At 42.6% G+C, this 15676-nt stretch overlaps 1 protein-coding gene across 1 annotated transcript; it reads right to left on the reverse strand.

The window, feature by feature from the left end:
- Window positions 1–659: 659 nt before the first annotated feature.
- On the reverse strand, window positions 660–15426 carry Ostc (oligosaccharyltransferase complex non-catalytic subunit). Its single transcript, XM_052731403.1, has 4 exons — window positions 15222–15426; window positions 11502–11595; window positions 8884–9081; window positions 660–1212 (listed from the first exon to the last, which is right to left on the reverse strand). Exons 1-4 carry the CDS (start codon window positions 15358–15360, stop codon window positions 1194–1196), a joined length of 450 nt encoding a protein of 149 aa, XP_052587363.1. The 5' UTR covers window positions 15361–15426; the 3' UTR covers window positions 660–1193.
- Between the last annotated feature and the right edge of the window lie 250 nt (window positions 15427–15676).

The following is a 15676-nucleotide window of genomic DNA, read 5'->3' on the forward strand; positions in this document are numbered from 1 at the left end:
GGGACAGTGGGAGGGAAGAGAGCAGACAATAGACTAGAGCACAGCAAGAGACAGAGAAATGGAGAAAGGGAAGAACAGCAGGGGATGGGGGGGGGGATATGTAGGAGCAGGAGATTAGGGTAGGGGCTTTGAAATGTATAACAAGTACTTGTGAACAGGGACTAAGGGAGCTGGAGGCTGGCATTGGCTTCAATATGCAGCCATAGATATATGTTAATGGATCCATGTCTTTCTGCCAGAGATGAGAAGCGACTCCTTTTGGCACATGGGAACAGGTTTCACAACTTCCTGAGGAATGATGGCTTTTATCTAACTGCCAGAAATCTTCCTATAGTCCAGGATGAACTGGGCCTACTCAATTTTGGACACATCTGTGGGCCTGCCCATTTGGTAGAGATAAGGGTACCCTTTGGAACTGATACCTAACAATATAGTTGGAGATCTTGGGCTTGACTAAGGAATACCAGAAGATGGAACTTACTGACTTACAGATAAAAAAGTTAATTCAATTAAGCTGGTTCTGGTGGCACACACCTTTGATCTCAGCACTCAGGAAGCAGAGGCAGGCTGATCTACACAGCAAATTCCAGGCCAGACAGAGCTACATAGTGAGATCCTGTATCAAAACCAAAATGACAAAAACCACACACCATAAAATGTTAATTAGAAAAAATCATTTATTTCTGCTCCTTTCATACATCATATTGTCCAGGAAACAGTCTCCCATATGTGTCTGAAATGGCAGAGTACCACACACACCATTTAAAGGCAAAGCACCGCTGGAGGAACTGGCCAGTTGTCGAAGTATCTCGGCTCTCACGATATACTTCTCGATTTGCATTAATTTCTGAAAATCAGAAATATCATGTCCAAAAAATAATAAGGGGATTGTAAAAAATAATCACTTTATTCAATACCAAAGTTTTAGAAATGGAGCATATTTTCTTTAGCAAATAAAAAACTAAGAAGAAAATGTCACTAGACATAGTTGGTACATCAGAATAGGTCATCAGACAAAATACTGTAATGAATTTGTCTCTGATGCCATGAATTCCAGTCCTAGCTTTCAGAAGCCTGCTAGGGTGTCACTCAACGCTGCTCTTCCTTCTTTTCCACACTGACAAGGGAGTGGCTCAGCCTTTAGTGCTGCGTCAACAGGAGCCAATCCAGGACTCATGAGTTCTCAAAAGGCACTAGCCCATCAGGTAGCCCCTGTAGAAATAATTCATAAACACAGAAAGTGAACAGGAAGCAACAATTCAAGAGTGCCCACTCACAATGAAGCAAATGACAATCCCAAAGTCTCAATGCTGCTACTCATCATCACCCTTGGTTCATGCCAATAAATAAGTGGACTTCCAGCCGGGCGGTGGTGGCGCACGCCTTTAATCCCAGCACTCGGGAGGCAGAGCCAGGCGGATCTCTGTGAGTTCGAGGCCAGCCTGGACTACCAAGTGAGTTCCAGGAAAGGCGCAAAGCTACACAGAGAAACCCTGTCTCGAAAAACCAAAAAAAAAAAAAAAAAAAAAATAAGTGGACTTCCTGTTACTCTTCCCTCTCAAAGTAAAACATCACAAAGCAATATGCAAACTAACATAAATTTCGTTGTAGAATATTAGTTTAAGATGTGTTACACTCGTTTATGCTGTGGAATATTTATTTAATGATGCAAAGATGTACTGTATTCTTTTATGTTGCATTTGTTTAACTCTGTGAAGCTGAGTTAATTTACCTGCCTAAAACACCTGATTGGTCAAATAAAGAGTTGAACAGCCAATCAGGAGAAATAGGTGGGGCTAGTATGCAGAGAATAAACAGGAGGAGAAATCTAGGCTCGAAAGAGGAGAAGACGACACCAGGGGCCAGCCACCCAGCCACACAACCAGCCATGGAGTAAGAAGAAAATAAAGGTATAAAGAATAGAGAAAGGTGCCCAGAGGCAAAAGGTAGACGGGATAATTTAAGTCAAGAAAAGCTAGCTAGAAACAAGCCAAGCTAAGCCCGGGCATTCATAAGTAAGAATAAGACTCCATGTATTTATTTGGGAGCTGGGTGGCGGCCCCCAAAGAGAAAAAACAACAAAACACTTACAATAATTAGACACTAAAAGGCAGGAAAATGAAAAAACTACATAAAAGCTAAAGCTAACAATTAGAATCAATTTTTGAACTCTCAAAATTGTAACAACAACAACAACAACAACAACAAAAAACCAAAACCTTTTTATAGAAACTGGCATGGACTGCAAAGTCCCTCATCATTACTACAGAAGGTACTAGAGAACCAGGAATATCATTCCTGGAGCTGAGCCTCTGAGCCCCCAAACTGCAGAGGCGTCTTGCCCCTGTAGGAAGTGTCCAGAAAGCAGTTACAGACTTCATCTGTGCCCATGGATGATAGCAAATTTCAAGCTGCTTGGATGACAGTTCCTTTCACTGAAGCTGTAAGCCAGGTTGAAGCCCCTTTAAGAACTGAATGAATGTGGTACTCAGGTTCCAACCCTTCCCTCTGGCAATAAGCGCCTGAGTCTAGTACCAAGAAGGGATTGCAAGATCAGAACAAAACGAATAAATGCTATACTACTACCCACACCACCAAATGACTGAATACACCCTGTCCTTACTGAGGCCTCCAGCCTAGCCCCTCTGCAAGGCACCCCTTACTCAGGAAACTGAGTAAGCCTGGCCAAACCTCACTTAGTTTCCTCAACTATAAAGTGGAGTTACTGCAGGAGGCCTGAGGATTCTCTCGCAAAGTTTTTATGCAGCACAGGGTATTCCTACTAGCATCAAGCATGTTGAGTTTTTTCCGCCTGTAAAGTAGGAATTAGATCTCACAACCAACACTTAAGGGTTTGCTTTTCCTCCTTTCCAGCTGCTAGACCCATGACTCTAGATCAGTGTGCAGCCAATGCAACCTATCCAAACTTCACTCTTTCCTCCGCAGTATCTGCCCAGCCATTCTACTGAGAACTCTCATCTTATTCAAGCTGCCCTCCCCACATGTGCTCAGACTGAGTAACATAAAAAAGAGCCCTGTGCCGGGCACACGCCTTTAATCCCAGCACTCGGGAGGCAGAGACAGGTGGATCTCTGTGAGTTCAAGGCCAGCCTGCGTTACAGAGCAAGATCTAGGACAGGCACCAAAACTACACAGAAACCCTGTCTCAAAACCTGCCCCCCCCCCCCAAACAACAACAACAACAACAATAAAAACTTCGGGGTTGGGGATTTAGCTCAGTGGTAGAGTGCTTGCCTAGCAAGCACAAGGCCCTGGGTTGGGTCCTCAGCTCTGAAAAAAAAAAAAAAAAGAGCCCTGAATATATATCACACTGACTCAGAAGACCCCACAGAAATTTATTATCATAAAAACAAAACAAGAAAGTCATTTTCATAGCACAGAAAAGGCTCCGGATGATTTCCAGCAAGTGTTCACATCAGGACCATACGGAAAGGCACTCAGTGCCTGATCATACTAGGGGCTCTTTAGAGACAGATTCCAGTTATCTGTTGTGTGATGTGAATATGCATGTCAAAGCCCCATCTAATGACAGTTAAATATCGTGGTGTTCCTCCCTGAAGACAGTGTGTGACCTAGGCTTGTGTGCTATAAACCTGAAGAAACACTGGGGAGTGGGGCGTTATGGAGAAATGGTTTGGCAGCTGAGAGCATTGACTGCTCTTCTAGAGGACCTGGGTTCGATTCTCAGCACCTACATCGTGGCTCACAATTACCATGGAACTCCAGTTTTAGGGAATAGAATATCCTCCTCTGGCCTCCACGGACACCAAGCACACAGTGGTGCAGGCACATATGTAAGTAAAACATCCATACACACAAAATAATAATGTATTTTTAATTTTTTAAAAAACAGAGAACATTAAGAAATATAAAATACTCTAAAGATACCATGTTAGAAAACCAAATCAACCACTATCATATACATTTTGGTAGAGGATCAAAGCCAATACCTTACAACGCATTTACTGTGACCACTCCTAGAATCATCTGGCCCTTTCTTACAGACCAGATAATTCGGTAATCAAAGTAAACCAAGAATTCTAAACACAATTGGGGCCAGCAAAATGGTCCAGTAGGTAAGGTTGCTTGCTGCCCAGTCAAATGACCTGGGTTCAATCCCAGAACCAACAAGGTAGGAGGAGGAAACTAATTCCACACACTGTCCTCTGACCTGTACATGTGCCATGCCACACACACACACACACACACACACACACACACACACACACTGTCCTCTGACTTATACATGTGCCATGTCACATGCCCCCCACACACATACACACACACATACACAGTGTCCTCTGACCTATACATGTGCCATGTCACATGCCCCCCACACACATACACACACACATACACACATACACAGTGTCCTCTGACCTATACATGTGCCATGTCACATGCCCCCTATGCGCGCGCACACACACACACACACACACACACACACACTTTATTTTAAAAACTAATAATCCAGACAGAAGCCACCATGAAGTACCATTTTTCTCTTCATCAGTCACTAAGCCCCCTCTCTATATATTAAGCAGGCACTGGGCTGGGTTAGCACTGACGGAGTTTCTCAAGAGTATGACACTATTCTATTTAATCCTTGCAATTGCCCTGAAAGGGTGTTGGGCTTGGGAAAGCTCAGTGGAGAGCATTTGCCTAGTCATATGAGGCTTTGAGGTCCAAAATAAATGGTTTCTCATTTTTACATTTTAAAAAGTATTTGTGTGTCGTGTGTGTGCACACATGTGTGTGCATGTATGCCATGGCACACATGTGGAGGACAGAGGAAACTCAAAAGGGGTGAGCTATTTCCTTCTACGGAGTAAGTTTCAAGGATGGAGCTGAGTTCGTCACTCAGCAGGGGAGCTTTACCTGCTGAGCCATCCTGCCAGCCCTAGCCTCATTTTATAGCTAAGAGTCTAAGACTTTAGGGGGCAGTTAACCGGCCCAAAGCACCAGGCCAGAACAGAACAGATGCAGCAGCAGCACTGAACAGTGCCTCATGCCTATCCCACCACCTTCCCCGGAGTCCAAGAAAGTCCCACTTCTCTTGTAGAAGCAGTAATGGTTTATTCATCCCTTTTTGACACTCTAGCCAAACTCCAACTTGAAACAGAGGTTTCAGGGTTGTTCCCAACAACAAAGCACATTATATATACTTGGTGGCACATAAAACACGTTCTCCCTTCATCTGACAGTCTCTAGGGTACATTACTAACTTTCCTGAGTAGATCTAGGATCTGAAACAAGTTCACTGAACTGATCCAAAGTCCGAGAAAGCCAGTCCGTGGTAAGCCCACAACTGGATGCTAATTCAGCTCCAATTGTGGAAGCAAATGAAACGGACCTCAGAGACCTGAAAGGCTGGCCACAGACCCACTGGCTTTCTTTAGACCAGGACCGACCTAGAGGCAATCCAAATGGTGTGGGCGAGGAAGGGGTGGAGAATATGGCTAGTAAGTACAGAGGCGCAACCGGATAACTCCTAATATTCCTCAGCATACATGTCTGTATGTGTATGTCACTGTACTCTGTAATATGTGCAATTACTATGTCTCCATTAAAACAAAACTTTTATTAAAAAAGGTTATCTGACTCCTCAAATTACGGAATAACCAGCTAAGCGAAAAGAGGAAAAAAGGTTGAAATTAAAATAGGAACACACTGATAACAAAGAGAAGTCACACCTTCACTGAAGCCATAAAGGAAAAACCAAAAAGTAGTACTGTGTATAAATACAAATAGAAAACCACCCTGCGGCACAAAGGCAATACTCCATGCTTACACTGTCCTGCTAGTAATAGGTTCAAACTGGACATGGTAGCAGGTGCCAGCACTCTGGGTAACTCAGAAGCCTGAGGCAGGAAGATCACATAAATTCATGAGCTTAAAAACAACTTGGTTAACACACTGAGATCATACCTTAGAAATGAAAAAAATACATATTTGCTGAGTGTGTTTAAAGTGACAATAAAATTTAACACTTTAGAAAAGATTTTGAGATTTTCTGTTGTTGCTGTATTCTGAAACAGAGTCCCAGGTAGCCCAGGCAGTCTTCAAACCTGCTTTAGCTGAGGCTGGCCTTGAACTCCTAGTGGTCTACCTCTACCTCTCAAGTACTAGAATTACAGGTGTACCCCAACACAGCACGGCTTAGAAAGAAAAATGTCTCAATGCTATAGGAAATGCCCGTCTGTCCCATACTAGCAGACTCTACCAGGCTAGGGCGAATCATTTTTAACAGGGGCAGAGACAGAACAAAAAGAAGCTCGAGTGCCCAGGGCTCACAAGGTGGCAGGGGTCAGAAGTGCTCCCTCTGACAAGAGTAACAGACAGAAGCCTGCAAAGACTGCAGTCACACAAATACTTAGCTGGCAAAGACTCTTGGGAGACCTTCCATCGTGCCAGGACTAAGTTGGGAATATGGCTCCAGAACAAGCACCCCGCTACCATGGGCATGTCCTAGGCAGAGGACAGACTAAGCCATAGGCCAAGTGAAATTGTAAAGTACAAACACTAGAAATTAGTATGGCTGATACATGATGCCGTGAGGGTTTAGGTGACAAATGTCCTCCAGTCTTGGGCACTTGAACACTTTGGTCCCCAAAAGACGGCACTATTTGGGCATGTGGCCTTGTCACTGAGCACAGGCTCTGAGAGTCTGAAGACCCATGCCATTTCCAGGTCTCTTTCTGTGCTTGTAGTTCAAGATCCGAGCCCTCAGCTTCCTGCTCCAGCCACCACACTCCACCATCATGGACGCTTAATTCTGGAGCCATAAGCTACCTTGGTCACGGCGTTTTTATCACAGCAATACAACAGGAACTAATACACATGCTTAATACAGTTCTCTAGAAAAATAAATTGTTGAATTGACCTTCGTGTTTGGCTTGCCAGAGGTAAAATCAGAATACACAAAAAATTCTAACTTCAAATTAAACCCGAACTACTTGTTTAATTAGCAAACTTTTCTAAATTTCAAATTAACAACCTCAATTGGAATTATTTATTTCTATAAAACCAATTTGCCTTTCTCTAAAAATATTTTAAATTTTCTGAGTTACAATAATCATTATGGCTTCTAGTCTAGTGTTTTTATGGGACTCCTGAGTGTGTGAACGAGTGAGTCCGATTCTTATGCCTTTGTTTGGGCTCTTTTCCTTCTGTTGGCTAGACCTGTACAACATCAATGTGATAGTTTCATCTTATTTTAATTTTAGTATTATCTCTTAGAAGCCTGTTCTTTCCTAATGAGAGACAGAAAGGGAGGGGATCTGGATAGAAGGGGAGGTAAGTAGAGGAAGAAATACTGTTATCAGGATATATTATGTGAGAAAAGAATTTATCTTCTATAAAAGGAAAAAATCTTGAAAGATTACATTAAAAAATGCAATCCTTTCTCCTATCTTAAGGAACAGTGCTTCCTTCCTAGGTAAGGCTTAATGGGGTTTCTTTATGCAGGCTGAAGTCCGTATCCAAATGCCTGGGACCAGAAGTGTTGGGTTATTTTTTTCTTTTGTTTGGTGTGTGTGCGGCACTTGTGTATGTACATTTATGTGTGTGCACACGTACAGAAAGGCTGGCTGGCCAGTGAGCTCCAGATGTCAGCCAGTCTCTGCCTCCCTAGCACCAGAATTACAGACATGTATCTACATCCCAGCTCTTTACATGGAGATTCAGGATATGAACTTGGGTCCTCACGCTTAGGCGGCACGCCCTATACCTGTTGAGCCATCTCCCCAACTGACATTTCAGACTGTTTAATATCTGCATAGATAATGAGATATCTTAGGAAGTCTAAACACAACATTCATGTATAGGAACTGGGGGTGTAGCTCAGTGGTAGAGGACCTGACTGACCTGGCTAGTTTTCTGTCAACCTGACACAAGCTGGAGTGAGTTATCTGAAAGGAGGGAGCCTCAGTTGAGACAACGCCTCCAGATCGAGTGGGGCAAGCCAATTAGTTATTAATGATCCAAGGAGGAGGGCCCAGCTCATTGGGGGGTGGGGGGTGCCGTCCTTGGGCTGGTGGTCTTGGACTCTATAAGAAAGCAGGCTGAACAAGCCATGAGGAGCACGCCAGTAAGCAGCCCCCTCCATGGCCTCTGCATCAGCTCTTGCCTCCAGGTTCCTTCCCGATTTGAGTTTCTACCTTAGTTTCCCTCAACGGACTGTAGTACTTAAGTGAAATAAACCTTCTTCTCCCAAGCTGCTTGTGGTCACGATGTTTCATCACAGCACAGTAACTAAGACGCTGCCTAACATGCACAACGCCCTGGCAAAACTTTAAGTCCAAACTCAAGCCATCATTTATGCTTTATGTGTCTTATCCATGCAGCCAAAGGTTAACTTCATACGATTTTTTAAAATAACTCTGTACATGAAACAAAGGTTTCACGGTGTGGCATTTTCCACTGTGCTATCGTGTTGGCTGTCAAGCATTTAGCTTTTCAGGTTAGGAATGAGCAACTTATACCAATAATGAAAGAGCAGCAGCAGCAGCCCGTGGCTTGAAAATCCTCTTTACTGTCACTAATCCTACTGGAATCGGACCCAGTAACCAAAGGCACATTACAGAAAAACTAGCTCCCTACTGCCAGTCGGTGCAGCTGAGAAAACAGAAGCAGACTTTCCTGAACGTGCGTGGCATGGACAGCCAGGAAGACCTACTGATCTCAATTTTGTCCCAACTATAGTTATAACCTGAGGCAAGTTACAAATTTCTTTAGTTCTTGAATATTTTTCACATTTAACTGAGTGTTAAATTAAATCTATGAATTTATGTTATCCAAGTAATTATTATAGCAATTCATAACAAAAGTGAAATTGTTTATTATACCAAGTATTTTACTTACGGCAATTTCATTCTCATGAATACTCTAGCCATGAAGAAACTCAGCAGGACACAGACAAAGCCAATGAAGAGAAGAAGAAACCTATTGAGTTTGGGGATATTTGGTGCATTGGATCGGTCCAGGATTATGAAACCTAAACCTCCCATTGTAAACAGGAAGCTAGACGCAAGTCCTTCCATAATATACTGTCCATTTACTCTGAAAAAGAAAACCACAGCACAGCAAATGAATGTTATTACAAAATTAATGTTTCTCCCTTTAGGTTGAAATTCTTTTTCTGCTTTATGCTAAAACAGTTTGTGCTAACACTTTATTCTTACCTTTACAGCTATTTATTATGCCTTAAATATTCATCTGCTCATTCATTCAACAGTCATTTATTGAGCGGTATATCATACATCAAATATTATTCTAGGTTCTAGGATACACAATGAACAAAACAGATAAAGACCCGTCTTGGCTGGGAATGTAGCTCCATGGCAGAACTTGCCTAGCACAAGCACACTTAAGGCTTAGCCCAAGCACCACAAAAACCGAACACAAAAATGAAACTTGGTCATCATGTAGCTTACGAGTTTTAAAACATCAACTATCAGAGGCTGAAGAAATGGCTCAGGGGTTAAGAACACTGGCTGCTCTTCTAGAGGTCCTGAGTTGAATTCCCAGCATCCACATGATGATTTACAACCATCTATAAAGGGATCTGATGCCCTCTTCTGGCATGCAGGTGTATGTGCAGATAGAGCCCATATACATAAAATAAAGACGATACAGGGCTTTAAAAAAATGTATCAACTAACAAAACTGTCTAGAAAATCAATATACATTTTAGTTATTTTAAAAGCTGAACATTGGGGCTGCAGAGATGGCTCAATGGTTAAGAGCACTAGCTATTCTTCCAGAGGTCCTGAGTTCAATTTCCAGCAACCACATGGTAGCTCACAACCATCTGTAGTGAAATATGGTGCCCTCTTCTGGCTTGAAGACATACATGTAGGCAGATCACTGTATACATAATAAATCTTTTTAAAAATAAATAAATAAATAAATAAATAAATAAATAAATAAATAAATAAATAAGAGCCGGACATCACTGGGCAGTGGTGGTGCATGCCTTTAATCCCAGCAATTGGGAGGCAGAGGCAGGTGGATCTCTGTGAGTTTGAGGCCACCCTGGTCTACAGAGTGAGTTCCAGGATAGGCTCCAAAGCTACACAGTGAAACCCTGTCTCAAAAAACAAAACAAACAAACAAAAATAAAAGCTCAACATCTGGGGCTGGAAGGATGGCTCAGAGGTTAACAGAAGTGACTGTTCTTCCAAAGGTCCTGAGTTCAATTCCCAGCAACCACATGGTGGTCACAACCATCTGTAATGAGATCTGGTGCCCTCTTCTGACTTCAGGGATACATATAGGTAGAACACTGTATACATAATAAATAAATAAATTTAAAAAAAACCAGTTGAACATCTTATGCATATATGAACTTTAATTTTCCAAAGTTATGCTATTTAAATTTTTATCACACTTTTTTCCTCTTTAGTTTTTCAAGACAGGGTCTCACTATGTAGCTCTGGCTGTCTCGGAGCTCACTATGTAGACCAGGCTGGCCTTGAACTCAAGAGAGGTGCCTACCTCTGCCCCACAAAGTGCTGGGATTAAACGTGAGCACCACCAGTGCCTGACTCAGTCTCTATCTCTTAAGAGCTGAAATTAAGTTAGGTAGAGGCTGGTGGGTCTCTGTGAATTCAAGGCCAGCCAGAACTACAAAGTAAGACCCTACCTACAAACAAATAATATTCTATCAACTGCAAATAAATTTGAACTAGCTGTGTTTCTTGAAGTCATAATAATTAATAAACTTCTCATTTCAAAGGTAAGTATTTGTAAAGCATGAGTTCTTAACTAAGGCCCAACAACATCTCTAGCGATCTGTAAACCATTACATGAAAATTTGTATCTATGCTTATGTTTGATTTTTCCTTTTAAAATTTTTATTAACTTTTACTGTTTCATGTATGTATATGTTTAGGGGTGCACATGCTATAGCATGCATGAGGAGGTCATAGGACAACTTGTTGAAGTCAGTTCTCTCCTTCCAGCATATGGGTCCTGGGACTGAACTCATGTTTAAGATTGACATCAAGTGTCTTTACCTGCTGAGCCACCTCAACAGCCCACATCTGATTTTTTAAAGGAATATAGTTATGTTGAATTCTTAGAGAAAGCAAATTTCTATCAAGGAGATGGTTATCAACAGGTATTATAAAGAAGATACATTATATTATTCACTAACTAAATGATTTCACTGAAAAGATAATATTGTTAAAAGAAAGGAAGGAAGGAAGGAAGGAAGGAAGGAAGGAAGGAAGGAAGACTAGAGAGATAGTTAAGAGCATTTTTACTGTACTTCATTTTTATTTACTTTTCTGAAAGCCAGAGTCTCTCTGGCTTAAGCTGACCTTAAGGTTACGATGGAGCCCAGGCTGCCTATAACCAGAGACCCTCTGTTGGAGTTATAAGCATGTGCCACCACTCATTTTTCTCCCACTGAATCATTAGGCATGCCCGAGCAACCTTCTCTCCCATCATCAAGTTGTTCAAATGCTATCTTTTACCTGTAAGCCAAGAAAGCTACTGGCCTCTGATGTCCATGTTCATCAGTCATTGAGCCAACACTTGGAGGTTCAACAATAACATCATAGATTATTCCTAAAGAGAGACAACAGTACAGATGAGATCTCCCAGTTTGAAAAACAGAACTCCAGCTTTCACTGCCTATAATTACATTTAAATAGGACTTATTTACACATAAATAGGGATGCTTTGATTGTATTATTATAATCAAACCAGATCCAGCTAACCTTCTAATCTTTGGATAAACCACTTTAGAATGACATCTAAACAAATATTATCTCAGAGAGATGCCAATTTCAGGAAGGAAACTAAGTATCACATGCTAATACTCTAAAATGACTCCAAAGTAAGGAACATTTAATACTAAGGATCTACTTTGGCACACAAGATAAAGCCGAGTATCCGTGAATTTATTTCTGTAAATTGAGAGAGGCCTATGGAAATTTTCTTGCTTTCTTTTTGGCTAGTTGAGAGGAATTCTCTATAGCAGAAGCTGCCATGGCATTCAGTCTGTAGCCCAGGCTGCCTCAAATGTGCTGCTCTTCTTCCTGCAGCCTCCTGAGCACAATCAGAGATCATCAATGTGAACCCCAGCATCTCACAATTTGACCATTAATGCCCAGCGACATTCTCAACTTCCACTGTGGGGACACTCTCACCTCCCCACCCTTCTTACACAGCCTGACTCCAGCTTTTCTTACGCAATAGCAGGCCTGTCTCCTTCCTGACAGAAGAATCAAAGAAGTCCCTTACCTTCTCCCTGCCAAATCTACAAAGCCAGGCACTGTACCTGCATTTACTAGCTCTCTCACTGGGCTACAGGAGAGGGGTCCCTCCTCCTTGACCCTATCCCCACTGGCCTTCTCTGGAGCGTCATCCTTTGGACATCTCTTCTCCGCCCTGTCTTTTCAAGCTCTCTTTCCCTACACCAACCCTCCTGGTCCCACAATCATTCAGTCACTGTCTTCCCAGAAACACCTGGTCTAGTTTATAACCTCCTTTCTAAATGGCAAACACAATAAAACTGGACAGATAAAAGACTAATTAAAACCACTGCTATCCAACCTAGCATTATAACCTAGGCCACAGGCTCTTAAACTGTGGATTCTAACATGGGTCTGACACAACTAGCCGTGGGGATTGAAAAAAAAAATGCCACTAGTAAAAGGCGTGTGAACATGCAAGCTGGAAACTTAACTCTAAATTACGTTCTATCTACAGCCTTGGTTCTGAACACAGCACATGCACCTTACACTGAGCACATTCCACACTACGCAATGACAAAAAACACTGCCTGAAACATCTGAGCTCAGTTTCCAGACTACTATAGCCTATGAATGATGGTTGTTTTTACTATACATTATTATACATACACAGTTAGCTTTCCTAAAAGCATGATGTTAAGTATCAAATTAGTATTATTGGACTGTACAGTGTATTGGTTTTTTAAATTGCTGTTTGAGTTTCTTTAAAAATTGTTGAATGAATTTTAACTTCAAATTAGGGCAGAATTTCCAACATTTTCTGATGGTCCTAAACATGTTTTCCATTTCACAATACATGTTCTCAGCATTGGCAATTATAAAATATTAAGCTCTGAAGGACACTGAGGATGCTCTATATTCTGCAGTATCAAATATTCAACTAAGATTCAAATCTTTATGTGAAAATAAGTACATCCATTTTTTTGTTTTTGTTTTTTGGGTTTTTGTTTTTGTTTTTTGTTTTTTTTTTGAGACAGGGTTTCTCTGTGTAGTTTCGGTACCTATCCTGGATCTCCCTCTGTAGACCAGGCTGGCCTCAAACTCACAGAGATCGGCCTGGCTCTGCCTCCCGAGTGCTGGGATTAAATGTGTACACCACCACCACCACCACCGTCCGGCTGCCCATTTCCTTAGTATATGAATTTGCTTTCAGTTTTAAGAAACAGTGCAATTGTATGTCTACCACACTACTGTTGTAAAGTAAGTTTATGTGTTACTATCAGTAGAAGTTTGGTATGTATATCTATCCTATATACCTATTTTACACAACCAGGGTTGTGTAAAAATTTCTCAGGCAAAAACGGATCACAAAGGAGGATTTAGAAACCCTGATGTAAGTAGAAGAAAAAAAAAAAAACACCTTACAGGTCTCCTGGTCCCACATTTTGTCCATACTTTTTTTTTCTTTCCTAGTACACCCCTCCTAACCACTCAAACTCAGGCTTACAGGTCATTTCTTCAGGAAGCACCCGGAATGGAAATGGTGCTTCCAACTCTTATCTTCAATGACACTCTATGGAGCAGGAAGCAACTGTGTGGCATTTAACACGTCTCAACCACATTCTAAGGAGGGCAGAGTAATTATATTTTGTTTGCTGCTACCCTAGTGCCGAGTCAACAGAAACTCAGTTAACGCTTGCCATTCTCGGCAACACTGTTCATGTATAAAGGTACAGTCACAGTTTTTAGAAGACTGTCCTAACAGTAAATGTACAAGATGTGGCCTTGACCACTAACGGGGTCCTTTCCACTTTGACCCAGTGCTTAGAGCGGAGAATCCCCCCCCCCAACCCCACTTACAAACACCAGAAATGAGGTTCAATAGAAAGCTGAGGGCTTCTAGGAAAAACTCTCTCTCCAAAGGAAACAAGAGTTAGGAAACAGACTGGCAAGAATTAAGTCTAATTTTTTTAAAAGCCAAATGCATTTTGTTTCATTTATTCAGTATTCACTGCTTAATGTGCTGAGCAAAACTCAAGGCTAATGACACATCAGATATCTTTTTTAAAAAACAAACAAACAAACAAAAACCTATTAAAGTGGCATTTAGTGTTTCTGTTAATGTAAGCTAGGCAGGGCATAAACTCTACAGTTAAAGACTGTCTTGTACCTCTTCAAAGCCAATCATACGCTCACCACCCCCCCAAAAAAGTGGAACCACTCCTGCTAACTTAAGACCTTTTTAATTTTCTGAGTTAAGTACACTACTTCCCAAACTCCAAAAGCACAATCCTGAGGAAATCCTGAAACTGACGCTCCAAAGGTTCTCTAAAGACAGATAAAGATAGACTGCCAACTCACCAATAGACGAGGCCACACCCCTTTGCAATTTCCACTTAAGAGGGGACTAGGTGACAGATGAGCGAAAAGCGGTGCTTTCCTGGAGCCCAAACTTCTGCCCTCTAAAACACACCACCTTTCTGCAAGCCTCAACTCCAACCTCACGTATTTCTCAAAAAACCGTGGTTTCGATAAATTCCTTTCTCATTCTTGTGACTGGAAACAAAGCAACCCCCAAGACCTAGCTTGGGGTTTGAGCTAACAAACTCAATGGTTGTCAGATCTCTTCCAAGGTCCCAGGGACCACAAGGAGAAGTTTAAAAGTCCCACACCCTCTTGACCAACCGCGGAAATACAGTGACTCGAATATGATGTGCCCAAGACACCCGATCAAACAATGTGTTGTAGCAAGTCATAAAAAGAACAAGCTGGGCTTGACAAATACATTCAACTCGGCTCTCGGGATGGGAGCCTCGACGGGGAGGGCAGACAAAGAGAATGAGACCACTTCTCTCCGGGGCAGGGCGTGAACCGAGCTCCGCTCAGCCTGCAGCCGGACACGGGCTCAGCATGGCCCTCCCGGAGCCCGGCTCGGCGGCCACGCGCCTCCGAAGCGAGCTGCCCGCGCGCCCACCCGACCCCTCGCGGCCGAGTTACCTCCGGTAATGAGGAAGTAAGACACCACCACCAGCGCGTACACCGTCATGGCCGACGGCATGTGCACCCAGGGCGGCTTCTTCAGCTTCAGGTTGGGGCATTCGAGCACTAAGAATGGGACTCGGTACAGCGTCTCCATGTCGGCGGCAGCAGGGACGGCGCTCCGACCTCCAGCCTCCCGCGCCGCCCGGAAACACGCCCGCCCTCCCTAGCTCTCGCGCGTGCGTTAGCCGAGGAACGCAGGTCCGTAAAGGTCAGAAGTAGACAGTCCACTCACTGAAGAAAGAAAGAAACCATGTTGAGCTACTAAGGTATATATTCGGAGATAATAAAATGAAGAATGTAATTAAGCTTGAGTGGAGGTCAGACGCTCTTTTCCTTGATGAAAGATAGGTTGGTTATTACGCATCTTCCAGGACCTGCAAGGCGTCCGACGTGGCCAAGCTAGAGAAGTG

This window comes from Peromyscus californicus, unplaced genomic scaffold, assembly GCF_007827085.1.
Source record: "Peromyscus californicus insignis strain IS unplaced genomic scaffold, ASM782708v3 Scaffold_9__1_contigs__length_137607984, whole genome shotgun sequence".
NCBI lineage: Eukaryota > Metazoa > Chordata > Mammalia > Rodentia > Cricetidae > Peromyscus > Peromyscus californicus.